General features: G+C 32.8%; 1 protein-coding gene across 1 annotated transcript; it reads right to left on the bottom strand.

Annotated features, from left to right (window-relative positions):
- Positions 1–12,820: 12,820 nt before the first annotated feature.
- Positions 12,821–15,016, bottom strand: LOC145276839 (WD repeat-containing protein 18-like). The gene has a single exon (XM_080128203.1). The coding sequence runs from the start codon at positions 14,166–14,168 to the stop codon at positions 12,822–12,824; it is 1,347 nt and encodes a 448-aa protein (XP_079984329.1). The 5' UTR covers positions 14,169–15,016; the 3' UTR covers position 12,821.
- Between the last annotated feature and the right edge of the window lie 883 nt (positions 15,017–15,899).

The following is a 15,899-nucleotide window of genomic DNA, read 5'->3' as shown; positions in this document are numbered from 1 at the left end:
GCACTTTTTGTTGCAAAGTGTTCGATCCATCCATTAAATTTTCCTGAAACTTGGCCAGAATGTGGAGGACATTGTTCTAAATTCAGTATGGGTGACCTTGACAAAATTCTGGTTTGCATCCCTCTGGAACTTTTAGGGCTAAAAAAAAAATGCCTTTTTGGAGCTCTTTTTTTCATATTACTCAAAAACTTGATGTCTATATAGTGGTTTTCCATGGTGCTGAATTCAAATATACATGTCTTAAGGTCTGCAACTACACCGATTGTCCATTCGGCGTTCCCAACAGCTCAACAGGGGTCACAAATGCCCCCAAATTGCAAAAAATGAACTTTTTACTGCATAACTTTTACCCCATCCATGAAATTTTTCTGAAACTTAGCGAAAATGTGAAGGCAATGTTGGTCCTTCATACTTCTCACATTCATCATTTTTTTCACTATTTTTTGTGGCGCCATCTCACATGCAGTGTCATCTCACATGCGCGGCTTAACTTTGACCACAATTTTGACCCCTAACCATTTATTGTTTTAGGCTCAAATTAAATAAAAATGTTTGACCCATTCCAAGTAACCTATATCTAAAATTTCAAGTGTTTAGACCCAAAATTGGCGGAGGAGTTTGGTAGAGTCTGAAAAGGTCAACTCTGTAAACTTTAGCCTCTTGCCAGCCAAATTTTTCGCCCAAAAACTGATGAAAAAGCTTGCTGCGTGTCCGAATACCCTTTATGTAAAATTTCAAATGTTTAGACACAAAATTGGCTTAATAGTTTGCTAGAGACCGCAAAAATAAAATCTTTTGAACTTTGACCCCTTGGAAGCCAAATTTTCAGCAAAATAAACGATTAAAAAGCTTGCCCTATGCCTGAATACACTTTATGTAAAATTCAAATGTTTAGACCAAAAATTGGCTAAGTAATTTGGTAGAGACTGCAGAGGTCAATTTTTTTTTAAACTTTGACCCCAATTATTATCCCTTAACATTTATTGCTTTGGGCTCAAATCAACTTAGATCCATGTCAAGTAATCTATATCTAAAATTTCAAGTTTAGACACAAAATTGGCAAAGGAGTTTGGTAGAGTTTTCAAAGGTCAAATCGTTGAATTTTGACCACTTAACAGCCAAATTTCTGGTCAAACCGATTAAAAAGATTTTCTCAAATCTCATGTCAAATCTCGAGTCTGTAGACCGAAAATTGACAGTGATATTTGGTAAGGAAATGTACACAGACAGACACACAGAGACATTTTCACTTTTATAGATATACTAGCATGGGTGCCCGGCGTTGCCCGGGTGTTTGGAGGTGTGTGTTGAGCAAAAAAAAAAAAAAGTGGTAGTAGGAAGGCAGGCTCAACCCATACCGTGAAGGAGGAAAAGAATGGGGAAAAAACATGATGTCTTTGCTGTTACGACCACTGCCAAACCAGAACTGACATAGGTTTAAATTAAGGCTAGACAATCTAAAAGTGGGGATGGCTTTTGACAATATCGGCGAAAAAAGCGACTCCTCCCTGTAGATAAGTGGCCAGTTGAAGGCGAAGAAATTAATGTTTTTAGCCAATTTTTCGATATTTGTCATCTGAAAGGTTGAGCTTAACAACGATACTGATATTGTGAAAATCTGTCGCCTCTGTCGAAAGTTTTAGGCAGACATGCAAACATAAATACATACATTTATATATTGATAGCTCAAATTTTCGACCCAAACCGATTAAAAAGCTTGCCCTTTCTCTGAATACCCTTTATGTAAAATTTCAAATGTTTAGACCAGAAATTGTCTGAGTAATTTGGTAGAGACCGCAGCAGTCAATTTTTTAAAAACTTTGACCCCTATTATGACCCCTTAACATTTATTGTTTTGGGCTCAAATGAAGTTATTAAGTTAGATCCATGTCCAAGGAACCTATATCTAAAATTTCAAGTGCGTATACCCAAAATTGACGGAGGAGTTTGGTAGAGTTCTCAAAAGTCAAATCGTTGAACTTTGACCCCCTTAACAGTCAAATTTCTGACCGAAAATGGATTACAAAGATTTTCCCAAATCTCAGTACCCGGTATATCAAATTTCGAGTCTGTAGTCTTAAAATTGACAGTTATTGCGTTGGGAAATGTACACAGACAGACAGACAGACACACACACACACACAGACACGTTCACTTTTATAGATTAAACAAAAAAATATACGTATAGATAAATATATATGGAAACAATTTTGTGTTTACTGCACACTTTTTACGTAAACATTATGTAAGTATAAATCATGTAGAATATATGCATGAATATAATTACATGTAGAATATCTGCATGAATATAATTACAAATATGTAAAGATGATCATCCCATAAGAAAACCTAACAGGGAATTAATTCAAATGAATGTTTAAAAGAATATGCAAATTAGCTAGATCTTTTGCTAATGAATGCAATTCTACGACCCATATATAACAACATTGTATTTTCTTCTTAAATAAATAGAAAAGAGGGGTTTTAAGATGAATATCAATACACAAAAAAGAAAAACAAATTTATAGGAGTATAGATAGATATAGATAGTAGATAGATATAGAAAGATAGATAGATAAGTGCACCAAAATTTGGAGAAAGAGCGCTTGAGGTTCTAAATGTAATAAAATTAAAAATACACTAAAATGAAGCCTAACTTTCTACAGAAACTAGGTTTAAATTGGCTTTTGAGTATCTTATTGGCAACTTACAACAATTGACATTATTAACATACTATTAATAATTATAATTATACCATAAGTTTTGAAAGTACTTTTGAAAATAGTAGTTAACAAAAACAAAATCAAATTTAAAGTCAATATGTTATCAATCCCCGAAATATGAATCTTATCTGTGAAATAATAAACTGTGATTTTCTTTTTAGAATTTAAATAATTTACATAATGAAAAAAATTAGTTACATAACAAATAATTCGTCAAAAAAATAATTTTTAAATATACATATTTAAAAATTATTTTTAGCAAAATTCAAGTAATTTAGGTAGGTTTTAATAATTTTCTCAATTAACCATGTCAGGAAAATGAAAACATCTGAAAAGATTTGTGAAAAAATTTAGACTCATAACAACTGGTTTAGTTTTTCCATTGTCGATTTAATAAATTTACATATCAAAATTTTATCTCATTTATTGTATTAAAACAAGAGAAGACGATTAAAAAAATTCTAATTTAAGAAAAAAAAAACGTTTATATTATTTTTGCATATTTTGCTACATGTATTTTTCTCCCCCACATTCAATTCAAACATGCATATGATTCATTTCTTAAAGAGTAATTCTTTCAGGGCTATCAAATTTTCTTTTTTTTTTTCTTGAGACATTTTTATTATCCCTTTTGAATAGAATAATAAAATTTTTCTCCCAGTTTAAAATGCCCCTTTTTGGAGAGTTAGATTCTGTTCATTAAAGCCTTAACCTCTGTGGAAAGATAAGTAAACAGAATGACACATAATAACACTCTTAATTAAATAACTCTCCTCCAAAATTAAAATGATTATGTATTAACACCTTGAAAAAATTGGTAGAAATAAAAAGAAAAACAAAAAGAATTATTTAGAGTTTAGACTGATGGATCAGTTTCTTATACAAATTAAATTAAGCTTCTGGGCTTGACCTATACTCCTGATCTTAAATGGAACACATACATTAAATCCGTTAAAATGGTGGGATCCTTCTATCGATCCAGTAGATATCTCATCACTGATGCAATTCTCTATCTATATAAGAGCCAGGTACGTCCAAGAATGGAGTACTGTTGCCATATTTGAGCAGGAGCTTGTAGAAAGGACTTATCCTGCCTTGATAAAGTTCAAAATAGAGTTCGTAGCCTCGTAAGGGATGTCCTTTTTTCTTTCCTGCAACCTCTTTCTCACAGAAGAGATGTTGCGAGTTTGTCTCTGCTTTATCGTTATTTTCATGGCAAGTGCTCGGCTGAGGTCCAATCTATGGTCCCTCCTAGCCAAACTTTCACAAGAAACACTCGTCTAACAGAAAACACTATCACTAATTTCCCCCACTCTTTATCTGTGCCTAACCCTAAACGTAGATTCCATGAACAAAACTTTTTTCTTAGAACTGCACGCCTATAGAATGTCTTCCATTTTCCGGTTGACTACAATATGGTTATCTTCAAGTCTAACATAAACAAGTTTTTGATGAGCCATTCCATATAAGTTAACAAATTTACCGAATTTCCATTACTAACGATTACTATATTGTCCAATTTCTACTGTACACTCTTTAACCTTTATCCTCGAATGGTCTCTTACCCTTGATAAGTGGTGATGCCTATGTAAAAAAAAAAAAAAAAAATTTTTTTACCACTAAGCCCATGTTTGAATGGAATGGTCATAAAGCTATATATATCGCTTAAAAAATTTGATACCTTCACCCCCCCCCCCCCCAATGCACAGAATTTATCTCCAATAACAAATATATTAATTGCTCTAAAATACTAGAATGGCTCAGAAATGCAAGGTCATTTTACATTAAATTTACATGTGAAATTCTAAATTCTAAACTAATTAATATATTCCTTCCCGTCAAGTTTTTCAGGGTGTTCACCTGAAAAAAAGTAGAATCTCTTGTTCTGAAAATTTAAGCAGAACTCATACCAAATTGTGTCTTATGTAGAAATTTGAAAATCTCCAAGTCCACTAATTCTTTCAAAAACTAAAATTCTTTTTTCACATTTTTAGCCAGCTTCTATCAGTTTTATCAAAGCTGAAAGATTTGGCAAAAGCCAAGAGTTAATTTTTTTGACATAAGTCAAATAAATTCACACCGTCATTTTATATTATGATATATAGAATTTAATTTTACTGCTATCTTAAAAATAATAAATATTCATCATTTTATCAGCAATGTAAAATTAAGTCTGATTTCTTTTTTAAAGAAATTGTTTTTGGAATCAGAAACTAGGTTAAAGATTTTCTGATTCCGATACCCCCAAAAGTTCTGATTTTTTTGATTGCTGGTTTCAGTTTATCATCCCAACACTAATATATATAATGATTGTGATATAAACTCCTGACTGGGCTATAATGCAGGAAAATCAGACTGCCTCCCCCACTCTTTTTTCTTTTATAAGTATTATACAAGCAACATCTCCTCCCTCCTCTGAACGCCCACAACCTAAATCCTAGCAGAAATGATCCAGATGGATGACCCCCACCTACATCCTAGTCATAGTATCTCTATCTAAGTAAATAATTCCAACAAGGACAATTTGGCATGAAAAAACAACACGTGTGTAGACAGTGCTCAGAAAATGTTATTTGAGATGTAGCCAACATGCAGAAAAGGTGCAAAGGATCTAGTGTCTCATCACCCGTTATATGCAGATCCATGGTATAACGAACTCAAAAACCATGTGCCCAAGTCAATTCACAAGGATGAACCTGAGAAAAAGGGCAAAGCCAATTGCAAATGTTGCTGCATTACACAGATTGCAAAGGAACTGAAGACCCAGGTTTGAATTTCAATTGGATCTACCTGTAATGATATGTATGGACATGAAACCGTTAGGTAGAAAAATAAATGCATCGCCCCACACCATTAAGATCAGCTAGCAGACAATTTTAAGCTTATGCCAATCAACATACAGAGTCGAAAGAGTGAAACCTAGAGATAATTGATTTTCTCTTATGCTGCGAGGAATTATTCACTGAAGAAAAGCCAATGGAAATATTGATTTTTCGCATAAACAGAATTTTGTTCATTAAATAATAATCATCAATCGCTGTTGTCAGTGAATTTACTTACAATTTTAGAATTTAATTTTAAAGTAAGATTAAAGAAAACAAGTTTGGTTTTTAGGAAAAAACTGAGTAGAAAGTTTGATTATTGGCGAGATAAAATGGCTGTACAATTGTGCTGCTGTATGTTTACTTGTTTTCTTTGTGTGAGAATTCAAAAGTGTATTAGAACATTAAATGATTAATTCCACGCTCTGTACTAAGGCTAGAGATAAAATACCATTAGGCAGGATAAATTTTGCCGAAATTAACACAAACATGGATTTATTTTATCTACCTTCAAAGCTAGAAGAACCAAAGCTAAAAAAAAAAAAAAAAAAAAAAGTAAAATTAACATATGCATGCATGTGCGTAGAATTTGGAAGATAAAATTAGTACAAAGACGTTTAATATCTGGTCAAAGAAATCACCACACCCCTCCTCCAAATATGGATAGCCGTTGTTTCTCGAAGTGCTGCTGTGCACGGAGCAAGTTATGTGTTATCCTAAATCATCCTAGTCCTAAAAAAATACTAACTTTGTTATTTCTTCTCTTTTAAATTTCTTTTTCATTTTGTAATTTGTAATTATGTGTATTTTAATAATTTATATATGCATTTGTCTTTGTTTTCTTTGCTTAGTTTTAATCCCCTCCCCCCGGCAAAACTCAACCACGTTCTCTTCCAGCTTATTGGATTAATTCCATGCTCTATACTGAGGCTAGAAATAAAATACCATTAGGCAGGATAAATTTTCGGAAATTAACAAACGCAGATTTATTTTTTCTACCGTAGAAGTCAGAAGAACTTTAAGTAATATACGTAATATCTACAACTACCATATGCTCGCTTGTACTAAGAGGCCTCGTTGATATCTCTACCAAATCTCTGGATAAAGCTTGTAATTAACCGTTACTATAATTGTAACTGAAATCTATAGTGATCTTAGCTGCGTCACTAGGACTTTTTTCTGAATAGATACAATTGTTTTGTCCCCAACCTTAACGACTGCCTATAAATATGAATTCCGAATCACGACGAAATAATTGTTTCTCTTTACCTCCAAGACGACTGCCTATGTCTAACCTGCATGCAAAATAGGGGAAAAGAAAGGAAAAATTTTTATTCCTTTCTCCCAAGCTAAAACAATACTTGAAACTATAAATCCTAATGAAACTTTACTGTATTCTGTAAGTTAATAACCCTGACCCTTGAAAGCTAATAATCTGCTCCCCCCCTTTAGAATTGCTAAAAGAAAGAACTTTGTCTTGATAGAATTGAATGTAATCATCCATTTATGGCTTCATTCCACGATGAAATAATAAAGATCCTAGGATAACAATTTCTGCAGCACTCATATTAATGTGAAAGTGTTTCGATGTAGTTATTGAGAATAACCTGGGTTTTTCTTTTAGCATAGGAGAATCTGATTATATTAATATAATCAGATTCTTCTTAGCTAAATTCATCCAATTAATAATCATATTAATAGTTTTATCTATTTTGAAACATTCTTGTTGAGAGTTTAAAAAAGAATGCACTGGTGAAAACTGATAAATGTTATAAATTTGAAAAAGTTTTAATTTTGTAGAGTTTTTTCAGTTTTCATATGGATGTAAAAAATGATTGAACTTTGCTGAAATATTGTGTCTTTTGCCATTAAAATCTGCGATCAGCGTTCATTTTTTTTCATCATGAAAAATATAATCATATAGACATATCACAGACATAAAATTTTTTCTTATTGCGTCAGATTTTTGATGTACTGAAAAAAGCATTTTTTCATTTTTAATTTCTTTTCATAAAATTTGAATTTTATAAGTTTCTATTTCCTCAGATTAAAGATAAAATCTCACAAGATTCCTTTTATATCATCAATATCATGTGTTTTGAGGAAACCTGAAATTTGTAAACACAAACGATTGGCATGCCACTGTCTCGATCCATCTTTTTATACTTTGTGATTGTGTTCTGATTTCTAGCATCACTTTAAAAATGCACAAGAAAATGTTTTTATTACAATTTTTCATTGTTTTCCATCATAAAAAATAATCACAACTCTAACAAAACAGAGTTTGATGTTCCCATATTTATTGTAAAACCTGTTTCGGGAATAAAAATTGCTCTGGTCATCTGAAACTAATGAATTAAAGAGTTAAAAGAAATTTATAGAATTGAGATCTCAAATAAAATGCACATCAAGCTGAAAGATATATTTTTCTGGTACTTGTACATTTTGATCAAGACATTAAAAAAATGAAAATATTGAAAAAATATAGTGAACATACTCGTTTTGGAATAAAGTTTTCATGCAAAAAAAAAAAAAAAAAATCACTTAATTTGATCAAGAAGTTTCTTTTTTTAACGAGGAAAATCAAATTTTAATGAGATCGATCAGGTAGTGGCCATCTTTATTTTTTTTTTTCGCTCAGGAAAAGGAAGCGCCAAGGGGAGATAACTCCAATCACCGCTTGAAGTTTGTCAAAATTTGACGAGATTATTTTGAAACATGAGTAGAAAAAATACTTGGATAAATATTTTAGTTTCTTTTTCACTTATTTTACAGAGTTTCTGTGTGTGTGTTTTTTTTTTCATTTTGTCCTTTATTAATGAATTTTTCGTTTAAAAGCACCCCCTCCTTGTATCTGTAACAGCCAAATGGTGACGATATTAAAATTTGATTTTCCTCTGTGACAAAAAAAAAAAAAAACTTGATTAAATAAAGTAAAATTTTTTTTTGGAGAACTTCATTCAATAACAAGTATGTACAATATAACTTTTTCAATATTTTCATTCTTTAATGCCTTGATTAAACCGTACAAGTACCATTTTTCTTTATATTTTAAGGCTTCCTTCAGTCTTGATAGACTATAGATACCCAGGGTAAGGGTGCCTGTGCGGGAAATTTTTGTGGCAAGAGTTGTGCAATCTCCAACCACATCTTTCCTGATTCGACATTGTTAAATACCAGTGGAAAGTGGAAGTTCAGGACGACTGGAAACAATGCTGAGATAAGTGGAAAGCACATACAGCGCCTAGAATTCCAAAATGGTCACCCATCTGGTACTAGTCAGGTTCAACGTTGCTAACTTCAATGATCTGACGGGAACCGGTGTGTTGTGATTATGCTGTTTTCTTTTTTTTCTTTATATAACGCCAGAGGAATCACATGGACAATGTGGCTCAAGTGCTAAAATACTGTTCATGATCTAACTTTATATTTGAATCCAGAACAATTCTTCCTTTGAATTTCATGATCTAACTTTATATTTGAATTCAGTACTTTGAATCCAGAACAATTCTTCCGAGAATACAGAGCAAAAATAGGGGAAAAAAAAATTTGATAACAATGTTGCCACTTCAAAAAATTTGGAAAACATTTTTATTTCCACATTGAAAATATTGAAATGAGATTGTGCAGATTTTTCAGTAGTTTTGACAAGATGTCATCACAAATAATCAATTTTAAACAAAACTAAAAAATAACTATTTTAGCTTTTTTTTTTTAAACACAATTTGTAGACAGTAAACTTTTACACAAATTTGTAATGAAGATATTACACTTATGAAGATCAAAAGATATTAAAAAAGAATTTCTTGGCATTTTTGTATTTTACCAGTTTTATTCCATTTTTAAAATTTTTTGTTGAACTTTTTCATGAGTAACAAGGAAATGAAAATTGGAAAATAAGGAAGCAAATGAGAGATGCTAGATGCAGATGTCAAAACACAAAATTCTGGTTTAATTATATCTGATGGACACTGATTTTAAAACAGCATAATCAGAATTGAAATCCCCTACTTAGAATATAAATTGCAGTTGGGTTTCTTTAATGTAGAAATAATGGATACACATACATGATATTCGATTTAATGTTTGGTTTACATGTTGGCATGTATTGGACACAAATAAATGATTTGTGGGGTGTCATATATATATATATATGTATATACATACATATATATATATATATATATATATAAAATCTGCACACATTTTACTTATCAATAATTGTGCTCAGAAATGTACAATGTCAAAAAAAAAACAACAAAAAATGATGTAGTTTCTGTTAACAAACCTTGAGCCCGAATTATTAACTTGGATATCTTCAAGTAGTTAGCTCTTAAAGAGGGTGTTATGTTTTAATGACAGTTTTCACAGCAGTGACAGTTCATATTAGTCCATAATGCAAACTCCTTGCGCATTCCTACCTCAGCACCCCAGGAGGGGAATGTTTATTAGTTTTACTTTTTGTTTTTATGTTCATGTCATAAGATACATAATCATGGAATATATTTCTGAAGATGTACAGACTTTTTTAGAACTTGGTTTTCTAAATCTTTCAAAAAAATAAATAAATAAATAAAGATAAAATAAAATTATATCGGTACAATCAGATGGTTAGCACTTCACCTAATCACCAATCAACACATTTGTGATAAATGCTAACTGGCAATTTCATTCCAGGCCAGGCGACATTGATGGATATTGTTAGGCCTGCCAAAAATGTTGCTTTAAAAAGAATACATACTACAATCATGCAATATAGTTAAGTCAAGAAATTGAAAAACAATATACAGCAAATAATTTTAACAAAAACATTAAAATTTGATTTTCTACCGATCTGTATAGTTTTAAAATTCTGAAACTTAATTCTACTATTTCAAAATCTGTTTAGTTACTTCCACAGCTGAATACGAATCAAGTAAAGATTTGAGTCAATGTTTGTTTCTTTTGAAATGATTGATAATTTTAGGCTAAAAAAAAAAGAAAAAAAAAAAAGAAAAAAAGACTTATGGTACCATTAACCCAGGTTCAGAGGTGGTTACCAGTTGGATTAGGATAAACTTTTTTTTAATAACTATCTAGCTTGAGATTGATGACCACCTAAAACAAATTAAAAACAGCCTGCCATTTTTTTTAGATAAAATTTTTAGTTTCATAAATTTAAAACTATAGCGATACCTCAGTTATCGAACACGTTGATGATCGAACAACTCAGTGTTCAAACCAAAGGGAGATTTTCTTGCCTCGGTAGTCAAACGAGATTTCATAGTTCGAACCGCCGGCTTCACTTTGAATGTAAACAAGCAACGGTGTTCCTCAATGGAACATTCTATTTCATACTGGTCATGATACTTTTGAAGTGTAGTGTGACAGACCAACCCGACTGACGTCGCCACATGAGTGATTTTGCGACACGAGTTATATTTAGAACATCACTACAACCCCTTCGACAATTTAGACGGTGCCAGAGTTATTTTTGGCACATCAGCATGGCACTACAAAGAACATTGAGGTGTAGAAAAAGTGAAAAAAAAAAAAAAAAAAAAAAAAAAAGGCAGTAGATTTCAATATGACGAATGAAGCGGACGTATCTTGGGACAACAGTTATTAATCACACAAGAAAAAAAACTTGGCTTCTAAAGTCTTTACATGATGCTAAACCAATTATTTGAACAACAAAGAAGAAATGGACATTCTTTTACCATTAAACGTACAAAATCCTTTTACCATTAAACGTACAAAATCCTCAAAGTTTACAGATAAAAAGGGACTTTAAACACTGGAACGAATTAATTCTATTTCAGTTAATATCGTTTCGGTTGTCGAACATTTCGGTGTTCAAACAATCATCTAGGATGAATTATGGTCAAATACCGAAGTATGACTGTATACAAGTCAGTCAAAAAATAAATTTTAATGTGTTTGGTAAATGTTATTTGTTGGATTCATCAGCTGTTATCTATACTACACGATTGCTATACATTAGTTTTGGTTCTCCCAAGATTTCCTAGAAATATTATATTGGTAATCATTGGAACAATCCCAAATACAAGAATCCAGACAGACTGGCATATCTGAATTTTAGTTGCAATATTTACATTATATTTGATAGGTAATCCTTGTGGAAACTGACAAAAGTAAATTTATGAATCAGAAGCATCACCGCAAAAGATTTAGAATTGGTTAATGAGTTCTTGGTATTGATTAAATGCGATAAACATGCAACAATGATGATGTCTGTAGACGAGAGATACAGCAACTCTTTTACTCATCATTGATCAATATATGTGTGTCCAGCCATCCGCATTGTAATGGATTTATGTCAGCCTACAATGCTAAATTAGATACAATTTTGTGGATTCAGAAAATCACAGTCCACGTTGAAAACAGCTGGGCTCTTTAAAAGATAAAATTTTATGCTACAAGAGGAACTAGCAGGACAAATTTCAATAGTCTCTTTCAGGAATTTTGCTGGTGCCTTTATTCTATAAGAGACAATTTGGCAATATTCTATATTGATACACCAATATGCTGTTTTATTTCTAACATATTTCGATTTCACTTTTAATAAACACTGATTTTATTATTTTACTAACCCCAAGTCCAAGTGGCAACGCCTCCTCCCAATTCCAAACGAATCTAGTGGTTTCCACCTGGATGTACGGTTAGTGGTAGGCATAAGGGAGTTTTAAGTTACTGAAAAACGCTAATCTTTAATAATTAGGGATCTTTACAAAATAAAATAAATCCACAAGAGTCAAACATATTTGAAAAAAAAAAAAAAAAAAAAAAAAAAAAGGCACTTCTTCAGTATAATAGCGAAATTGTAAATATTGAAACCAGTGGTAGTTTATGTCACAGTAATGAACATATTAAAAAATTACGAAAAACGATAAAGTAAAAATTTAATTAATGAAAATAGTTTTCGAAGATAATTAGTGCAAATTGAGTTTTGCTAAATTAGCCTAAGCTTTTCAATGTTTTCAGAAAATATTTACCTCCATTGTTACGATTCGAGCGCTCCGTTTTTTTTTTTAATGCAAAACTCAATTTTCGCTAATTGTCTTCGAAAAATATTTTCATTAATAATTTTCTATCTTATCGTTTTTCGTAATTTTTGGATATGTCTATTACTGCGACATGACAAGTAGACATTACTGATTTTACTTAAAATTCAATATTTCACTCTAACAACGAAGAAGCACTAAAAAACTTGTTTTTACACAGCAAAGAATTAGTCATAGCACCCAGTTTGTAAGGTAAGCACTTAAAGATAGGTTTATTTTTTTTCCGAACATCTTAGCATTGCAAATGAAAAAAGGTTTTCATTAACTGCTTTCACTTGTTTTAATTCTAGATTTAATTTCTGTATCATTTCTGTTTTCTCAATCTCACTGACTTCATTATTATTCAAACATTGTTCGTTCAATTGATTGTCGTTCCACGCCTTGTTTTTCCAGCTCTTGTTTCGCATCAGAAGAAAAACGCCGTCTTCCAAATTGGAAACGGGAAACTCCGCGGTTTTAACTTTGTTGAAAAGTATGCTTTTCGATGTGTTGTCTGACGACATTGTTGTTTGGAATTTTTCAAATGGAAGTGTAGATTTTGAATTCTTGTTATCAAGCATTGCTGGTGGGTAGCCAAAAATGGCTACATTTGTAACGGGTGCCTTGTGGGGAAGCGTGCGGACACACTGGCCGCTACTTACATCCCAGACCTTCACGTTAAAATCATTTGAGCCAGAGACGAGCCGTTCACAATCTTTCGAGATAGCCAAGCAGGTGATTTGCTGATCGTGTCCGTAGAATCCACTGCCTCTCTTAATCACGCCGGTGTTGTAGGCGACATGCCGTTCGCGATTCGTTGTATCTTCGAAGAGATCTACCGCATAAATATGGCCGTTTTTACCACCGGCAAATAGCCAGCTTTCTCCTGCGTCCATCACGACAGCGGTGATGCTGACGGGGAACACAAAATTGCACAAGAGCTGACCGCTACTCACGTCCCACATTTTACAGGTCTGATCCAGCGATGAGGAAATAACACGTGCGCGTATCCCACCGGCGCTGACATGGATATCTGTGATGGGTAGAGAATGGTTGCTCCATACAAACTTCGGCTCCACATTTGAGTAAGAATCCTTCCAGATAGAAACAACACTTGGTATCGTCCAAACGAGGACTAAATTGTCTTCCGCTCCGCTCACGAAACTCAAGTTGTCAATGAATTTTATACACGTTACCGTTTGATAATGGCGATCGATAATAGCATGCAGCACGCCCGAATTAACTTGCCACACGTACAGTTTTTCTTCAATTCCGGCCACACAGTAGCAGCCATCTTTCGAAACAGCCAACGCAGTAACTTTCTGAGGAAGTATTATTGTATCTTGCAATTGATGCCTGCGACGTAATGACCACACATTTAACACACGCCGGGTGTTGCTAGCAGTCACAAGGTACTCACCGCCGATTAACTCTAAACCGCGACATGCTGTACTTCCACCTTTATAAGTATGCAACACCGTTCCCAAATCGAAATCCCAGACACATGTATTCCATAATTGTCCCGAAGCATCCGTTGTAAACAAAACTTCATCGGGTTTTTTTTGCGAATAAGAATTCATTTCAATCGTTAAAAGTTTTCTTCTTTAGCGATTCTCGTTATTTATTAACTCTGATATAAATCGCCGCAGTTTCGTAATTTCTTTTTACGAAACTACGGCAGTTCAAATGAAATTTAATTTCGAAATGATAAAATTAATCCAAAATTAATTCTTAGAATATGATAATTTAAAAATAAGGTGCTTATTTAGAATCACATTTAAAAAATAAAACTAAATCAAAACAAAGGTGCTTGTCGTACGATGAGATCGTAAATTAGAGCCTAGCTTTCAGTTTCCCAAACAGTAGATCACGTGGTATTCGGCCGACGGTGTAACAGTAAATAACGTAGCAACGTGTTTTGATCCGTACGGTCTTTCACCCCCTCCCCCCTATTAGACGTCAAAGAAAAGAAAACAACCCCTTCCATTTTTTCTTTGTAAACAAGCTTAAAAAAAAAAGTGTTAACGAAACAAATATATAAGAAATGTGGTAATCATGAAGAAAGAGACAGCCTGTTTCCTCTGTTTGACTATAGGTGGCGTTACTGTCTGTCCACCCAGTTACGAAAGCACAAAATGTATATAAGGTGCTAGGAAAACTCGTCTCCGGAAAACTCGTACCCGGACCCCCCCCTTTTTGCTAGGTAGGAAAACTGGTCCCTTATTGAATAAATATCGATTGAAAACACATTTTATTTCCGTTCTTGAATGATGCACCCTCATAATATTTTTAAAAATTATTTTTAACTCTTGCTTAAAAAAAATAAACTTGATCACGGAGTTAAGATACGAAAAACGAAACCAAATATTTATTTAAAAATACTCTAGTTTTAACACTTTTTGTGTCATTACGAAACAAAAATAAAGAAAGAAAACACGTATTATCAAAGAAAGCAATTATTTTATTTAGAAGAATTAATTTAGTTTAAATAATTCTTGTGTTATTACAAAACAACAAAAAAGAAAACACGGTCTTATGTAATTTTGGTACCGCACTAAAATAATAATTTAGAAAGCTATTCTTAACATGGGGAGGGGAGCTTATCGTTTAAAAGTCATTTCGGGGGCACTTGTGGGCAGGATTGCAGTTTACAGGGAAATCAAGGGACGCAACTCCTGCCAAACTAAAAAGGACGCAAACAGAATCACCGGGGGGCACCTGTTTCAATTTTTAAATTACGAATTTTAACCGAACCTACTACACGTGGAATAATATAACAAGTTTTAAGATTTCTTTGGAATAGTTCATTTCTTTCTAATTCCTTTGTTTTTTATTCGTTTTACTTCTAAATTATTTTCTTCTTTAATTTTTTGTTTTTACAATCTTTTATTATACTTTTATTCTTTACGTTTTTATTTTTTTTACCAAAATGAGAACTACTATCGTTGACCACGTTATGTCTACGACTGAAGTGGAAGAGCAGAAGTGGACCTATGAGCATTTGTATAATTTGCTGCCACCAAATAACGAGGTACAGTTACAAACAGCGGCCTCATTGGGACTCATACCGAATAGGAGTTTCTGCAGCTCGTGTGAGAGAGATCGAATTCTCTATAAAAACGGAGCCAAAGGGGATGGTTTGGCGTGGAAGTGTCCTGTCTGTAAGAAGGGTGGTTTGCCAAGGATGGGTTCCTTCTTACAGAGAAGTCATCTGACAATAAAGCAGATTTTAGTTATTTTGCTCAGTTGGAGCATGGAGATGCCGCAGATTAAAATTAAACAGGAAGCAAGTGTGAGTAACCATACAATCG

The sequence above is a fragment of the Euprymna scolopes genome, chromosome 5, assembly GCF_053919585.1.
Source record: "Euprymna scolopes isolate OS-2025 chromosome 5, ASM5391958v1, whole genome shotgun sequence".
NCBI classification, from domain to species: Eukaryota; Metazoa; Mollusca; class Cephalopoda; order Sepiida; family Sepiolidae; genus Euprymna; species Euprymna scolopes.
The sequence above is the reverse complement of the archived record's forward strand: the minus strand, read 5'-3'. Positions and strand labels throughout refer to the sequence as shown.

Coding starts and splice junctions, on each gene's coding strand:
- LOC145276839 (XM_080128203.1), bottom strand. CDS start 14,168: ATGAATTCTTATTCGCAAAAAAAACCCGATGAAGTTTTGTTTACAACG.